At 36.0% G+C, this 18,547-nt stretch overlaps 1 protein-coding gene across 1 annotated transcript in view; it reads left to right on the forward strand.

Annotated features, from left to right (window-relative positions):
* The window catches only part of LOC149421351 (guanylate cyclase 32E), a 209,923-nt gene that overhangs the window by 78,630 nt on the left and 112,746 nt on the right, over positions 1-18,547 (forward strand). Inside the window, exons 7-8 of the mRNA XM_089634696.1 lie at positions 2,296-2,441; positions 12,801-12,948. Of these exons, the coding sequence (XP_089490822.1) occupies positions 2,296-2,441; positions 12,801-12,948 (294 nt within the window). The remainder of the gene's footprint in view (positions 1-2,295; positions 2,442-12,800; positions 12,949-18,547) is intronic.

Here is an 18,547-nt window from a genome sequence, read left to right on the forward strand (position 1 = left end):
TTTTAATTAAATAATAAATATACAGTAGATACCTACATAATATTAAGTATGTACTGTACTACCAGGAATCATACAGAACACTTCCATTTTTTATTCATCCATTAAAATACATAACATTATAGGCTCTGTACACCCTGTCCACCGCGCTTCTCGCGTTCGAGGCAGTTCCCAACCACCACCAGCAAACAAACCAGCAGGCAAGTTGAGCAAAGGAAATCAATAATATTATACGTATTGAATAAATAGTTTTTCTGGTGTGACATTCAGGGCAACTAAATGCAATCCCTTCTTACTTATTTTTTTCCATTATTTCTGGCTTTCACTCTTCAAGGGTGTTCTTGGCCATCATTTAAAATTATTGAGAAATGAAAGGTGAATTTAAATATTAATTTTATTTAAATAGGCAAATTTCAAAATTATAATGAAAATTGGAATGGAGTTCAGACTTAGAAGAAATGAGATGTTGAATGGAGGGGAGGCAATTTTAGATAAGGCTTGATAGAAGAGAGGATATTTGTTTAGAGCGGGACAACCAAAACATATGTGATCTAAAGTTCCCACTTCTAGACCACAGAATGTACAATCTGGGGAGTCAAGGACGTGAATTTTAAAAAGGTGGGAAGGAACGGAACAATGTCCGATCCTCATTCAAATGAGTGAAGAAATTTATTTTTTGGAAAAATGAGGGAATTGCTGAAACCACGGTTTTGATGGAATAGTCCTTTGTATTGAGGCATAGCAGGCTCCCTTGGATTGACTAGCAATGTGCCAATACTCCGACCAAACATTGTGGGACCTATCTTTGATGATGGAAAAAATGTCAGATAGGGGAATATGGTTTACGAGGGTAACAACAGGGTTGGACGCTCCTTGTTTTGCCAAGTCATCCGCAATATCATTACCCATGATACCAACATGTCCAGGAATCCAAATCAGAGTTACAGTTTTACCAGAGCTTTGAATGGAGGCTTTAAATCTCTCGAATAAGGCATACAAAGTGTTCATCAGGATGAAGAAGAGGACTGGATTTAAGTTTTTGGAGGGAACTGAGAGAGTCAAAGAGAACGAGGGAATGTTCAAAATTATTTTTGATTATATATTTGAGAGATTCTATTATTGCAATGCACTCGGCTGAAAATTGATTTGAAATTGAATGAAATATTCTGTCATTAGAATTATTGTGGTAAACGTTAATACTTACCTATACCACAGTTAGGAGAGTCGGGAGATTTGGATCCATCAGTAAATAAAAGAAAAAAGTTGGGCCATTTAGATAAAATAATGTCATTGAACATGTTATTGACAGTTCGGGCCGGGAGATTGGAATGACTTTTAAGGATTCCGATCCCTTCTAATATTGTTGGGTATAGGGTGACGTGACTATATTTTAATTTGTATAAGAGAAGTAGATCATTTTGGATGATGTGAAGCTCTGATAGAGGCTTAAAATTTTTACAGATGTCAGGAAGAGGTTTAGTTGAAGCTCTGATTGTAGATGAATGGGTTGAGTCAATGAACAACAAGACGCTGGGGATAACCTGATGACATTTAGAATTTAAACATTTAACAACAATTTTTGTTGTTTGTTTTTGGGGTGTTATGCCGTGTTGCCCTAACTCTTTCTTTAGCCGACGTTTCGAACTTACCATTTAAGAACAAATTTGTCAGCAAATAGTTGACGCCTTAAATAAAGAGGAGGATCAGAACATTCTACTTGAAGGGAATTGATGGGTGACGATTGCATCGCTCCAGTTATAATTCGCAAAGATTTAGATTTAATTTTGTCTAATTTATCAAGTACATTTTTTGAGGCAGTACTAAAAAGTGGGCAGGCATAATCGAGATGGCTTCGAATAAGTGCGTTGTAAAGCAATTTAATGCAAGTAGGGTGAGCTCTCCACCAAACGCCAGATAATGATTTGATGATATTTATTTTTTTTCGCATTTAGTTACTAAATTATTAATATGGGAAGACCATTTAAGTTTCCTATCAAATGTTACTTCCCTTCTAACTTATTTTGTAAAAGAATAAAGTATCGGCGATTTTTTTCCTATTTTATTTAGGAATGCGATTAAATTGATTACTAAAGCGATGTAACAGATCGTAAATTTTTTGGAAGCTTTCAGTGCGATCAACATAGGTTCAGCTACTGCTTGATACTTACTTGCACTCGTCTAGGTTATGAGTATCACGCTTCGTAGTGTCGGAACCATTATAATGCATACTATAACAATAATTTGAAGAATTTCAACCATCTGTAATGTGTAATGTATGTTGTGTTGTGTGTCGATTAGATCCGTCCCGAGGCAGCGTACCTGTACGACGCGGTGCACCTGTACGCGGGCGCGCTGCTCAACGCGCTGCAGCAAGGGGAGAACCCGCGCAACGGCACCTACATCGTGAGCTCCATGAAGAACACGCACTACCATAGCGCCATGGGGTGAGTCAACACACCAACATCCCCAAACCTACCTTCACAATCCCACCAAAAGCTACTTAGAAGGACCAAATTCGTGCCAACGAATAACCATATTTAAGATTCAATCTAAGACTTGAGATATAAAACTGAAAATAAATGTCTGCCGTACTAACAAAAATTCATTTTTCCTACAATTTCCATGTTTCAATTTCTAATTCACTTTCGCAGCGCTAACGACTTTATTACTTACGTAAATCAATACTTGCAATTTTCTATTGCCCTGCTTTAGAAAAAACCGACCAAATAAAATACCTAGGAATTATAATAGACCTCATGGACGCATTATATTAAACACATCACAAATTTATTATTGTTTAATTTTTACATTTCGCATTAATTTATATTCTACGCCACCGACCAATTATATACAATTTAGTTAATTAACTAGGAAACACTTTAACTCTGTTGTCGTCTGGCATGTTTAAGTCATCGTCACTATCATAATCATCATCATCAACAATACTATCATCACGATTATCATCATCATTATAATCACTACCATCATCATCATCATCAGTATTCAGTAATTTCCACTGTAATGATGGAGCCATTGGAAGTTCCACCGCTTCTTTAGGGAGTATTGTCAACTGTTTTTTGTCCGCTTCTTTTTGCTCGCTATGAGAGGATCTGAAGACAGCAACAACAAATTGAAAACATCATCATTGGAATTTGTACTGATACTCCCTGATTTTTTTTAAAATCTTTGTTTAGGGCTTCTTTGGCCTCTTCTGTGAATTGACCTATTGGCAATAATATATATTTTTTAATTATTTTAGGCCCGTGGATAAAAGGCTTTTCAAATTTACTGGGATTTAATGAATCTGATGAAATATCTGTGATTCATTTAGACGCCTCTGCCTGTCCTAAGTCCCATTTCACTACCAAATCACTCAGTTAGAGGCGTAGTCTTTCTCAAATCTATCAATTGTTTTTGCTTCATCCTTTTTGTACACTGCTCAACGATATTTTGGAATTTAGGAATCCAGACACGTTCCATTGCTTTTAAGAATTCTTATTTCAAACCGGTGTGCTTCTTCTCATCGTCAAATACATATATATTTAAAATTTAAAACTATTGATCCAATTCGAGATATCTTTCTTGAGATCACCGATACATCCTGTACTGGATTCCTTTTCTTTCTGCAATGAATTTAGTTGATCTGGAATTTTTTTATATCCAGAGTTCTTCATAATCGTGAACAATTGTCGTCTTGTCACGAATGTGGTTTTGATTTTCGCACCTGTGTGATTTTTTTGTTGTTTTATTAATCAACTGCTCGGATCATGTAGAGAGTACAAAATTTGTCACGAAACATCAAAAACCGTTGAGTTACGTTGTGCTATATCTGTCACCTTAACTTTCATTCGCACTTTATATCAACGTAAATCTCTGACAGATTTTGTAACTAACGCTATATTATATCGTCTGTTTCCAAGATTTCGAGAAAAATTATAATGTTAATGACAACCACCTATCACTTAATTATTAATTACTTTAAATGTGGCAAAAATGTAAAAGTCATTCATAAATTACAATTACTACTGGTCCTAAAAATGTTCGAATTGAAGCCCGGAGGTGCCCGGAGCTATTTCATTCTTTAAATATTTCTGAAATTACCAAATGTTGTATTTAATTGATGTATACTTATACTCAAAAAACTAAAAAACAACATATAATTTTAAAAATATTATGCGGTAAAATAAGATGAAAATGATGGTTCCATAATCACTCTTGGGGTTTGTATCAGGTATATTGAGAAATAAATATGTAAACTTAAGGATTGCGCTGGAACACGAAACGCGCGTATTGTCTCCACGAGTGATCGGTCCCAACCACGGAGGAAATAGGGGGGAGAAGATGGCGCTAGAGCAACCGGGCACAACACCTCAAGTAAACTCAACCGTGCTCAAAAAGGCGTGGCTTACTAGACCGTTATGATTTGATCGCTCGGCGGGTCAGATTGATCCTACGTGTAAACTATGAAATATAGTATGAAATTTTGTAAAAACCACACAGAAAAAAGGTTAAAAATCAGAGATACTATTGATTTTTATAGTAAATCGATCGTTTTCGCAACGAGTTTTTGTGGTAGCCGACTCCTTCGGAGTACAACATGATACAATACTGTTATGCGATATTGGGAATTTAAGAAAGTTACCTTAGAGTTCTCAATCTCATAGCATTGGTATGTCAAATAGGACATTGTTATTCCAATAAGTACCGACACACCGTATTGATTCCAATTTTTCTTTTTATCGCTGATGTCATTCATAATTACTTAAATTAAATAAAAGAAACATTAAAAAACCTTTGTACTATCTGATGTATGTCGCCTGGCTATAAATATATTATTTTTTAAATGAAATCTCATTTATTTCTTTTGTTACGTGTCACAATTAGGTTTATTCAAAAGATAAAATTTTTCAATTTTTATTTATTTTCGCCATGTATATATATGTCTATCCACGTATTTAATAGTTGGCTTAATGTTTCGCTGGTGTGCCGCTAGGTGAATGGGCGTGTCCATTGTAAATCCGCCCAAACGTCCCCGCACTTCATACTTCGTCTCCGCAAGTTGGCGACAAGTCTTGAGGGAAATTTTCATACGACCACCTCATCTCTCTTCTTTTTTCCATGGTCCCAACTGACAGGTCTGGCAGGTAGAATAGTTGTGTATATCGCCTCTCCCTGTTAATATCATTATGCTACAACTAAAGGAATACTTCCCAACAAACGAATCGTCATCGTAAGATCGATTTTATTATTGAAGTGAAACTTCTTTAGGCGCGTAATGAATTTTCGGGGACGGAGTAAAACCGAGTCAGGATCGACACGAAAATGCGGGTACCCCCACCACCGCTCACCGTTCACTGTCCCTCTCTCACCATATGCGCTTGTTGAGGTGGGGGAGCCGCTCACGAACGTTTTGCTTTGAGTTACGAGCGAGATACGAGTTCGGTTTAGCAGGTCGGCCGGTAGCGCACTTGCGCGGCCACGCCCACCACGGCCAGTGAATCAGTTAGCAGCGTGCTCCCGCTGTGATAAGTTGTGTTCGCGTTTTGTGTTGCGTTTACATTTACATTTATAGTTGTAGTTCATTTAATTAATTCATTTAATTTTTGATGAAATGAAAATAGAGAGAGAGGAATACTAGAAGTTTCACTTCTGTCTTGCGTAGGCTTGACACACCCACTTTTTTTTTTTGTTTTTAGTATTAAACTGTTGTATTTGCCCCAGTGTGCGACTTAAACGTAATATGAGTGTTCAGTCTGTTCTGAAGCAGACTGTAGGCACAACAGCATTAAACTTGCAAAGGGTAGAATTTAATAATATAATCCTCTCATGTGAGCAAACATACATAGGATAACTTACGTAAATGAATATTCCAACGAAGGATGTTAAATACATGTGGAATACACTAGTACGATATTCACATAAGATACTTGGAAAAATTGGCAAATATTAACTATTTTTTATTCACTCATATTTTTCTTCCGTTTTTAATTATTTATATTCACAATTAAATATATAAAGAACATAAATACGTCACTATATTACTTATACTGCGATAATCCTTAACTTATCAGTTAATAATTATTGTATATAAAATTGTTTATTTTTAACAAAGTGTAATTCGCCACTGCAGGGAATTTTGCAATATTGGCGTGGAGGCCACAAAGCTAAGGATTTATTTTTCTATTAAAGTTTTTTAATATCTAAGTTTTGTTTAATTACAACTAATATTCCAATAAGGGATCCCACAACTCTACACAAAATTATGATAATAATAATGGGATGACTTGTATAGCGCCGTTTTTGTGCAAAATCACCTCAAGGGCGCTGTACAAACATATAATAAATTTCTACAGTGATCTATGTTATTACTTAACTATTTATGGAGATAATATACAGTACAATACTTACCTGGTAGGTCACTTGAGATTAACACTTAATTAACATTATCTAATTGTTTATTAGCGAAATTTAGATACAGGATTTAGGACTTAATTGGAAAATTGAATATAACTGGACTTTGTCTTAGGAATGGTGTATTTAATTTAAGAGTACGACAGCTTAAAAGGGTAAGTTTTTAGTTCACACCTGAATTCTGCTGGACTTGTTATGGATCTTAGTTCCGGAGGGAGTTTATTTCAAGCCTTCGGCCCAGATACTCCGAAAGCGCGATCACCAAACTTAGTATTTGGCTTGCGCTTAGGTTCTATCAGTCTCCCTACAGCATCTATATGTAGTAACTCTATGTACGTAGTTCTTACGTTAATATATTATTACTAGCCCAGATCCAGTTGCCCCAACCACCACCAATTTCTCAACAGGACTGCCAGTCGTGGTTCGGCGAAACTCCCCCTTCACTCTATTGTTTATTTTACTTTTATGTGTTTACAGGTACTGGAGTGTGGGTCCCCTCCACCAACTATCTGCCTGACACTTAATCTTGATTTTTTTGTTGTTTATTTTTCTGTGTTGTCCTTAGTTTAGTACTTGTAAGCGCTTGCATACCGCTTCATAACACCGTATGCGGGGACTTTGAAGGCCTAGCTTCATTTATATAAATTGTAGAGCCTTTTATTCAAAAAAATTAGATTCATGCGAGAGCTCCGAAGGGGTGACCATAAGTCACCTATACCGGGGTGGGACAGGGTGGGTGTACCTTCAAAGCCCAGATCCTACAAACATTCACGAAATCTGACTTTACTTGTCAAAATAATATATTTAAATACACATTTTAAATATAGAATTTAAATGTTTTTTCTGGTAAAATGTGTTATATTATTGGAAGGTACTCTAACTCTTGACATGATTTAGAGTTCTTAATATATCAGTTCCAATTTTGATAATCACAATTAAAATACATTATAATTTAAATAAAAAATTGCTTACAATATTTTACTTGCAAACTAATTTAATTATTTAAATGAAAAATTACTTAGTTTTAAAACACTTTATTATACAATTTCACAAATGGTCAACTAGTTTCAGTTATAATTAAGCTTCTTCAGGACTGTAATAACATAAACTACAGTAACTTAAATACAGACATTTACGTTTATATAAATAAATATAAGAGAGAGAGAAAAATATATCAGAGGGGGGCAGAACATCAGAGCGTAGTAGGTAGACGAGGGGGAGTTAGGTAGGGGTTACATGGGGAGAAAGCTCAATAGTCAGAATAATAGAAGAGTATTATGAGATGATGTATGGATGTGAATGAGGCAAGGAGTATGTATCAAGACCGAGTTGTTCAGCGGTCGATCCTCTCTGCCTACCCCTGCAGGGAAACGGCGTGGTAGTTAGTTATTGAGAGACATCCAACTTGAGAATCTGTTAATGAAGCTAACCACCTCGTGTTTAAGGACGTCTTTGTCGTCCGGAGAACAAAACATGATTGTCAAACGATCATCCTCGTAGCCTCGTGATTCAAAACCAGCTGAGTGAATGAGTTGTTCAAAACGATTCGTATAGAGAATGAAGAGAATGGGACACAGTACAGAACCCTGGGGAACTCCAAATTCGATGAGAGTTTCTGGTGATGTACATTTATTGAATGTTACTGAGGCTACTCGTCCAGACAGGTGTAATGAACAATAATAATAAAAAAAGTAAATAACGCGATTATATAAAGCAGTGACGAGCGTGTCACAACAGTCAGTCAGTCTTCTTACAAATTTTAACGCGCTGATCAAGATACCTTTCGCGCCGCGATCACTTAAATAATTTTATTGTTTTCGTTTGTTTAACTTGAGTGGTTTAAAATATATAACCGCTGGTTTATCCCCGTAAATAAAATAAAATAACATTATTTCATTTTTAATTTCATCAAGGTCGAACACATCCTCAACCTTCACAACATACCTATATGTCTGAACTTAACTGTACTGAAATGAATTTTATATTATTACGATCCTGCAAGAAGTTGGTCGTAACCGAAACTTTTTTTTTTTTTTTTTTTTTATTGTTCTTTATTCAGTAAAGTTTATACATTACAGTAAACGGGTAAATTTGTGGCCACCACACTAGGCACATGACCGTGTTGTAGTGGTCAATTTTATGTTAAGTATAATAATACAAATTAAAAATAAGTTGAATGAAAACAAAATAATATAAAAATAAAATAAAATAATTTATACATCTAAAACAAGTATGAAGTATAAAGGAATTAAAAATAATGCAAAATATCTACATAAGTTTAAGATATATGAATATAAAAAATAGGTGTGGAAAACAGAAAAATTTTAAATAATATAAAAAGTAGGTATATCAAAGAAAATACGTATTATTGAATTAAAAATAATACAAGGAGCATGTATCAAAAATACGAAAAAATACAAGTACATTTGTGTAATTAAAATAGAATTAAAAGTGTAGTAAAAATACAAGTACATTAAGTACAAGTGTATTTCTAAAAAAAGAATACAAATACAATATAAAATCAAAGAAAGTACTATTTGGTAAGAAAGTAGGGATAAGTTATATCTTGATGAGCGATTTGGATGTGCGTGTTATGGTAACATAGGTGTATAGATATATATATATCGGCAATTTTTGTGTAAATCCACGTTTGAGCTACGGCTAAGGATATGTACACAAATGTGGAATTATTGTCACAATATTTTTCGTAATAAATACTACTTGACTATTTTTAAAATTGCACAATAAAGTGGCTTAAACCAAAGTAATTATAATAGTTTTCTGTTAAAATATTATCTTTTTATGGATTGGCACTTAATCGCTTGTCAGAATTCTACTCACCATCAGTTCCAATTTTGAAAATGATCCATAAATTCAAAACAAATCCGAATTCATTAAAGCAGCGTTTTAAGCACGGACACACATCCGAATATAGTATTTTTGATTATATTACCCTGATTAAGGTACCTATCGTTGTCTGGTTATCTCCATAATTGGTTGGCTAACTCTGATAAAATCCAAAAATATAATATTTAATGGATCAATAATGTTTCAATTTTAGAAAAGCTATTTCACCAAACCTCGGCGAAAGCAATTACCTGTTGTGATAATGTACATCAAACAACTTTTTACATTACAATTTGAGGTTTTACTCATTAAGTTATTCCAAAAAAAATGTAACAGCTTTAAAAATAATAATTTCTTTTAATAGTGAAGTCGCTACCTCCATGGCCCCAGCACCTCAGAAAGTAGAAGGGTTGCTTTGAACCCTCTTGTCAGAATCACAATTCTAGTTGGTACCCGTTTTCAATTAACCATATCACAATTCAGTTAATCTAATGCTGCCACTACACGTTGGGCTAACGCATTGGGCCAATGAGTTGGTGAACTGGTATGGGCCGTTATACGCGTTGGCTGCCAACGTTGGCCGCCCCACCCGGTTATTGTCAGTTTTTCATGCACCCATCAAAGGGTCTTAACGCCAACAAGCCAACAGCATACACACTTGGTGGATTGGCGCCATCGTTGGCCCAACGAGTTGGCCTAACGTGTACTGGGACTTTGAACATTTCCGACATAAACGGCTTTCAAGGACCAACTCAAACAATGTCTTGGGTAGGTTCTGACAGTTAGAGGTGCAAGGGAAGATTGATTATTGGAATGTTTATTAGACTATTTTTGACGCAAATAAATAAAATTAATAAATTGTACACCAAGTTTTCAACGCATTTGTAATCGTGATATAAATGAATCGAGTGAAATTACCTACCAATGAAGTCATATTAGATGATACTAAAAATCAATTGTGTCTTTTCACTTTTATATCCTTCCAGAGTATTATTTTTTCTTTTGTATTTTTTTTCATATTATCTGAGATAATAATAATAATAATAATAATAATTGGATAATTTGTAGAGCGCCGTTTTTGTGAAAAATCACCTCAAGGGCGCTGTACAATTTATTTCCTAGGATCTACATTTGTTATTTAGACCAACTGTGCCAGCACGAGGTTCGTCATCCGTTCAGGTATGTGTCTGCCGCCAATATAGCGCTGACATGTGTCTGCTGCCTATAAAGAGCGCTGACACAACATCCTCACATAGACAACAAACCTTGGCAGCACCGCTGTGACGCTCGACGAAGACAGAAGATGGAGACTCTGCTGCAAGAATCCTAGGTAGCGAAGGAACTGTACCAGCTGCTGCAGCAAGAGAGACTACCCCGTCCACCAACTGTGCCAGCACGAGGCTCGTCATCCGTTCAGGCATGTGTCCGCCGCTAATATAGCGCTGACATGTGTCTGCTGCCAATAAAGAGCGCCGACACAACATCCTCACATAGATAACAGACCTTGGCAGCACCGCTGTGCAAAATCACCTCATCCTAGTCTACCTTCGTCTCTCCAGTCACCTCCCAGCCATTCATGCCACCTAGTGCATCCTCTCGACCCTTTCAGACTCCTTCCTGGCTCCAATACCTAAATAAAATCCAGCAAAAAAAATTACAATTCTTTCTATTGTCGTGATCCGACGATTTCACACCTCTGTCTCAGACCCTTAGGGCTCGCTTATCGCAGGCTATCATAAGCAAAATCTTGAACCAGAGTCAAAGTGAGGTTTATTTGTGTCATCTGTAACAAAATACATAAACAGAAAATAAAAACAAAAACAAAAACTTTAAACAAAATATGGCTATATATTATATCTAGATATATTGCCACATTTAATTGTTTTTATTTTTATACATATTTTCTTATGTTTGTATTAACGGTGACATGGAATTATTTATCGTTGATATTAAATAAATCATAACGAAACGCACTGTTTAAAGTATCTATAAAACTGCCATATTCGGATATCTCCAAAACCGCACAACTGAATTTAACGCAATTGTTCCAAAATAACGTAAATTTCTATAGTTAATTTAATTTTCTCCATCGTGGAAAAAACAACAAGAAAAAAATCTTCACTAAGAATGTATACTCAGAGACATAATATGGTAGGTACGTCATAATGAAAGAAGTAACTTTAAAATTTATAGAACTCAATAATGATCAATTCAATATGAAAAATATTTATACACAAGCACCAGCGAATGAGGAAAGAATATATATTATATCCATAGACATATGAATATTAGTAGACCTGCCCTAAGTGATTAAAAGCGTATTATTCCCCACTCCCCATACCGGTTCCATTGGAGCCGGCTGGGCTCGCATATGGCCTCAAGTGAATTTAGAAAACGTGACGTCATCATTCTTGTGCGAACTATGGTTGAGGCATCATCGGTTCATTTTACGAAATAACACGGCAAAATGGTGGCTTGTGGTATGAAAACTTGTAAAATTAGATGTGAAAAAGAGAATAAACCCAATTGTCGTATTACATTCCATATATAAGCATTATTTTAAGCATATTCACATCGTATAATATGGATCAGTTATAGAAACATATACTATCACATCGAGATACGTCTGGACGCGAAACACAAAGCTGGTTGGTTGCTGGGAAGTAAATTATGAACATTTATAAAAGTGTCTTAACTAAATACGTAAACGAAATATTCGACTCTGAAAATAGAAGAAATTTATTTTGCCGAATTTGGACTTCGCAAATTTGTTCATAACGTGGCGAGTAATTTGCGCTCCCATGTAAAAATGTCTATTCATTCAAAAGCAGATTTTACTTTTAAGAACTAAATGGTGATATTATAATGCGAGATGCCTATATACTGTCAGATTGATTTATTGACGAATCACAGTCAGCTTTACCCCCTTCGTTCTTCAACAGTTTATTTTACCCCTCATCTTTAATTTCTAGTCTATATATTCATATGTCTGTGATTATATCACAAAAACGGTTGTTCATGCAGAATATGTATGGTAACCAAAAATTTTGCCATTGTTTCTAGGTTTTGTAATACGATCAGAAATTTTACTTCTGTTTTCTAAGAATACTTTTAATGACTATTTTCATATCCAATCTATAAACCCACCACCTGAATGACTGTTTGCCCCTACTCGTTAACTGGTTGTTTCTGAATATATCTGACGCCGCGGAAATGTCAGTACCTTTGCCGTCATTAGTTGGCATTGTATTAAAAAATAACCCAAATTACATTCGCTCGTATGGACTAAACACTATGTGCCTTGCTAAAACACATTTATTAATTAGCAAGGGTAGGTATCCACGCTCTCGCTTACTACGAATTGTTTTAGTATAAATGCAAGAGGTAAACGAAAAATTTACAATTCGTTATCAGCTTTATTTAAACCGATACGGTAAAATTTTCATGTCACGATTTGATATTACGGTGTGGGTCGGTTTGGAGCTAGCGACGATACGCTGGCTAAATACACACTTACATATTCTGAAATAAAACGTTTTTTGAAGGTACATGGCCTATATGGATGCAAATGGGGATGCCGAGGGAAACTACACTCTCATCGGGCGCCTGGCGGACCCCGCGGCTCCGGGGGGCTGGGGGCTCTACCCCGTGGGGACCCTTACTCGCAAGAAGCACAACGACAGCGCGCTGCCGGTAAGTACCACTACACGACATGAACCTTGCATTTCTCGTGAATTCTATCTAATCTTTTCATAATAACACTTTCTACAACTACATGCGTGATTGCAGAGAGTAAACATAAAGTACACACGTTACCTCGTTTGCACTATCGAACTTATCAATCGAGTTTATCACAACTTATTTACGAAGAAAAGTTCGTATTGACCTCCCAATCTAGAATAAGAGTACTTCAAGTTATCCGTAATTACTAGTTTCCATTTGCTTTCGGGTGATTTTCTCTGATGATACCACTTTTTCTAGTTAACATTTTCCAAGTTAACAGTTCACACGAATGGCGTAAAATTTAATTAGCCTACGCGGGAATTCTTAAGGCCAATTAATTCCAAGTCCAAGAGAATGCGGAAAGAGGTGACTTTGATAACAAGTCACGCCTGTCGCCTCCCCATCCACCCCACCCAGCAAGGGGAAGATTAATCGGTGAGGTGCCGGCATAGGTAAAAAGATAAACGGAAGATTAACAAGGAACGTGTTGTCGTAAGTTTCTATGACGGTGACAAACGAACTAGGTGGAAAGTGCGTGTAGAAACCATCTCTCAGGATTTAGATTTAATCTTCTCACTACTCACTTATTTGACTATATCTCTTTTTATATATTTTTTATCTGCAATAGTATACATTCATATTACAGTTTGTCAGGATGTCATGTTCACAATATTAATTATACAACGAAAGCTCACATACAACAAAAAGCCACAATAATAATGATACAGAAGAATAAAATTTCAATAGTAATAATAATTATTGAAGAACTTGTATAGCGGCGTTTTCGTGAAAAAATCATCTCAAGGGCGCTTAACAACTTAGTTTATCCATTTAATCTATGCCTATGTCTTAGACTTATAACTTATTACTTGTGGCTTATAACTAAGTTGAATAGCTAGTGACTTATAGCTTGTGGCTTATAAATAAGATTAATGTCTAGTGATTTACAAACTAAGACTTTTAACTAGTAACTTTAAACTATACATATTTTTATTACCGAGTGGGTATATACAAAATACCGCTATAATATGACTTACAACTACCTCTTAAACAAGAGATTTACGATTAACATACATATTTACGGTTTCAAATACAGATTGTTATGATTTCTGCCAGTGGTGTCAGTGGTAAGGTATAAAATATTACAACAATAGTTTACGCATAATAAATAGTTATTACACATTAAAGTGGATAGTCAAGGAGAAAAATCACTTGGACTGAGCAATGAAAAACTACTTTAAAAAATAGTCATTATTCTGGACGACAAGTTGAAAAGGTGAGTCTTTTTTGTGAGAGTTTCCGCTGAACTCAGATGAGATTTCGATCATTCAGAAATGTGAAGGGAATTTGTTCCAAGCTGTTGGGCCTGCTACTGCAAAAGCCCGGTCTCCTAAATTGGTATTGGGATTGCGCATAGGTACTGAAAGTCTACCTACGGCTGTTGAAGATGCTGATCGAAGGGTTGCTTGCCTAATGCTACGTATAAACCTCAACTTATGAGAAAGGAACGAAACAACTGCAAATGGCACGAAACGCTGCTTATAGTTGCTTCGTTTCTCTACCGTAATTCATGGCTCGTCTCGCGTTTCGGTTCGCAAATGAATACGTACCATAAAACCATAATACGTACCATCGCTTGGAATGCACAGTTCCGGCAAGTAGGGTGGCGCCATGTCATGTACGGCTTTGAAAACCATCCAGCAGAGTTTGAATTGGATTCTCTTAGGACACTTTAGCCGATGAAAGTTTTGCACATATTGTGAGATATGGGAATATTTGGAAACACCTGTTATCAGCCTTGCTGCGGTATAGAAAGCTGACTGAAGTCTGTCAATGTATATTTTAGGGAAACTTGCATGTATGCCATTGCAATAGTCGAGTCGTGATTTAACGTTAGAGTTTACCACCATCTTTGTGGCGTTAGCCGGAATGTTTCCCCTTATAGATTTGATTTGACGCAGGTGAAAGAAACCTGACCTTACTGTTTTGTGAATCTGTGAGCTTAATGCCATTTTTATGGATGATGTTGCAGCCAGAAGTAATGAGACCAGCAAATATTGACCAGCAATTTTTTGTTGCGGTCCAGTGAAATTCTATTTTGGATGGATTTAGTCTTAGTTTGTTCGAAGACATCAAATCTATTATGGCAGAAATTCATTTTAGGTGATATCTTTTAATTTGTCTTTCTCATTCGGTGCACAATAAAAATAGATTAATTCTCAGCATAGTAATGGGAAAAAAGTCCGAATGATTCTATTATTTTGGTAACATTGTTGATGAACAAAATAAAAACGTAGGGGCCCCAGCACTGAACGCTGGGGACTACAGAATTCAGGATCACATAGGGAGAGTTTTTAGCACCCGCTTGTACAGATTGGTTTCGGCCACAGAGGTGTGATTTTATCCACTTAATAATTCTAGTGCAAAATTTTTTCCAGTCTGTCGATCAGGAAATTGTGGTCGATTGTGTCAAATGCTGCACTCAAATCTAATAATGACAGCAAAGCTAGCTTACCTGACTCGTTTGCAAGCATCAAATCTGAAAAGACGCGCAGTAGTCCAGTTTCTGTAGAATGGTACCTCCTATAAGCTGATTGATATTTTGACAACAGTTCGTTTTTCGCCAAATGGGCGGATATACCTGATTTCGTGGCCCGAATATTAGCTATTTTTTTTTAAAGTCGAAGAAATCTTTCGAACTGAGCGCTGCTGTGGTTGAGTTTTCAGACTCACCTATGACAATTTTAAATGAGTTCTAAAGTCGCCGGCGATCAGAATTCGTTATCCAGAAATCGGATCTTTTTCTCCGAATTTTCTCCCTGTTTTCGGTTTACATACTAATCCACGTTTCCCTTTTGCTATATCCTCTCAAGTCGGCGCGTGGCCCTCTTCTTTTCCGGGCATTTTGCATCAAACTAGGAATCAGACTAGCCAACAGCACAGGTTTTGGTCGAAAAGGCGGCATGTTTGTTTATTAGCGCAGTTAAGGTACCGTTATAAACTTCTACTAGGCTGGATGTCGAGATGACATTACTATTTATGTCGTATTTCGCGAGGGTGGAAGACTTCAGTTCTTCATCGAAGAGGGCAAAGTTAAACATTCGCTACGCTTTGGTCGTCTTCGTTTTGTAGACAGGTTTGGCAGGGTTGAAATCTACTTCCGTACGCAAAAGCCTGTGATCTGAGAGACACACGTCTATGACTTCGGTTATTAGCGGTGGGTCAGTATTCCTCGATATAAAAATATCCAGTATTCCACCTGCATTATGAGTAGGAATATCTACCCATGGCCTACATCCTTAGCACTCTAAAATATCGAGAAATATTTTCGTGTTACTCTCAGTTTTATCGATATTATAGATAAATCATCTATTCTGAATAAATTCTTATTATTATTATTCTGATATAAGTCCCCGTTTATAATGAGGGTAACCGGTAGGGCTTTAACCCGCCCTAAAATTTGCGTAAATTCATTAAAAATTTCGCAGTGATGATCCTCGACCCTAGTCGGTAGATAGTGATCAGTGTGAAAAACGCCCCCATTGAAGAAATACAACATCCCAGTGATTCGAAAGTGTGGTAATCTCCAATGTTGATTTTAGAAATGCACAGTCCTTGGCAACCAATAATCGCCACCCCTCCATGTTTCAAAGGAGATGTTATTGTTTCTGGGGTCATCCGGCGATTTTCTTCTTGCCTGTTCTACGACCGTATAGCCAAGAGCTCGCAACTTCTTTATGGAGGTGGAGTCGTAGTTTTCATGCCACGTCTCAGTGATCGATAGGATATTTAGCATTTTCTGGCTAATACGTCATCCATCTGGTTGTTCAGTGAGCGTGCATTCCAATTTGCCACTTCGAGTCAGCGGGTTTGTAAATTTGCATGGCGCTGTAACATACAATTTGAAAATGTGGCGCTGTGGCTCTCTTAGTGAAATTTTAATTTCATCTGTCTTCCCATGGTCAGGATTTTTGGTTACTGCTTAAATTTCTCCTCATTTATTTTTACTATTTCGTCCCCCCCGACAACCTCTAAATCTTATTTTCTTTGCAGTTTTGCAATTTATGTTGTAAAAGTAAATTTTTGCAGTCGCTAAAGGTTTTAATGCCACCCGCACCCACATTTATATTATTGGGTACATATTTTCAGTAACACAAAAAAAAACAAAACAAACACTGGTCAACCCTAGCACTTGACCCTGTTTAGCGAGATGAGACCCGGCACCCGAAGGGACAAAACATGTGGTCAATGGTCAATGGTCAGGGCACAAATAGGTTTATGGCGCTGTATTTAGAAACACTGTAAGATTGATTTTTAAATCGTAACAAACATTATTCTAAAATTTCGAATTGCGTCCACACTATTTATTTTAAAATTACTAAGAATTTATTCACCTAGCCTAAAAATCATTATGATTTTTTTATGGTACATTTACACACTGTAAAAATTGAGAGCTTCTCAATATTTTCAAAATAAACGAGGAGCGATTATAAAACGCTGCCGACTGCCACTATGGCTCTCGAATAGGGACTACAATACAAATACATAATACATACATATACAGATAGAAATAAGACAGTCAACATACTCATAAGCATACAAACACTCAAAAGCACACAGCATACTCAAAACACTCTCATAGGCACATGTATACAATTACCTGCATACAATCAATGGATACTAGTGTATTTGTAAACAATATTGTTTATTTGTGCAGGTTGATTCGCTTTTTACATCCATTAGCATATTATTAAATAGAGAAGGCACAAGACAAGTAAATGTCCGTTGGCCGTATTTATTGGTAATTTTTGGAATGGACATACCTTCATTTTGACTAAATCTTGTGTTGTGGGTGTTATCTACCCTTTGTTTACATTTGGAATCCGACAATAGGTTTTGGCATACAATTTTAAACCATAATATCCCTCGAGCAGGTAATTAATATATTAACTGACTCGTATAATAATTTAACATCTCTTCATTGTGCACACATAATTTTGCTTACCAAAGGCTTAGTCATAGAGTATTGGATTGTTTAAATGTAATATATATTTGTCTTGCACGAGTTTCCCCAAGACGTTATTCCGTATCTGATAGAAGATTCCGCTAGTGACAAATAGATTATTTTTAACGTACTTATAGGTATGAAATATTCAATTTTGTAAATTCTCCGCGCAAAAGCTCGTAGACGTTTACAAATATTACTTATGTGAGTATCCCATTTCATGTGCGTGTCTACAGTTATCCCCAAATATACATATGTTTGCACCAGTTCGATGGTTCCACATTTACAGAGCTATGTAAAATAGGGTGGATCGCCATTGTATGGAAAAAATTTTTTTTTATAAATCAGATTTCGCGGGGTGCGGAAATCTATTCCGGTACATACAATTAAGCATACAAAATATCAATTTAAAATTTTGATAACAAGTACTGCCCCAAAGCAGTTAAATTATTTAAAATCTAGTAAAAAATTGTCCCTTTATAAAACAGTTTTGTGTCAATATTAATACTTAATTTTTTTCTTTTATATTTCATAATGAATAAAAATTGCCGCGCCTTAAATAAT

Source organism: Hesperophylax consimilis, chromosome 8 (genome assembly GCF_061612785.1).
Source record: "Hesperophylax consimilis isolate HC1 chromosome 8, BYU_Hcon_1.0, whole genome shotgun sequence".
Taxonomy (NCBI): domain Eukaryota; kingdom Metazoa; phylum Arthropoda; class Insecta; order Trichoptera; family Limnephilidae; genus Hesperophylax; species Hesperophylax consimilis.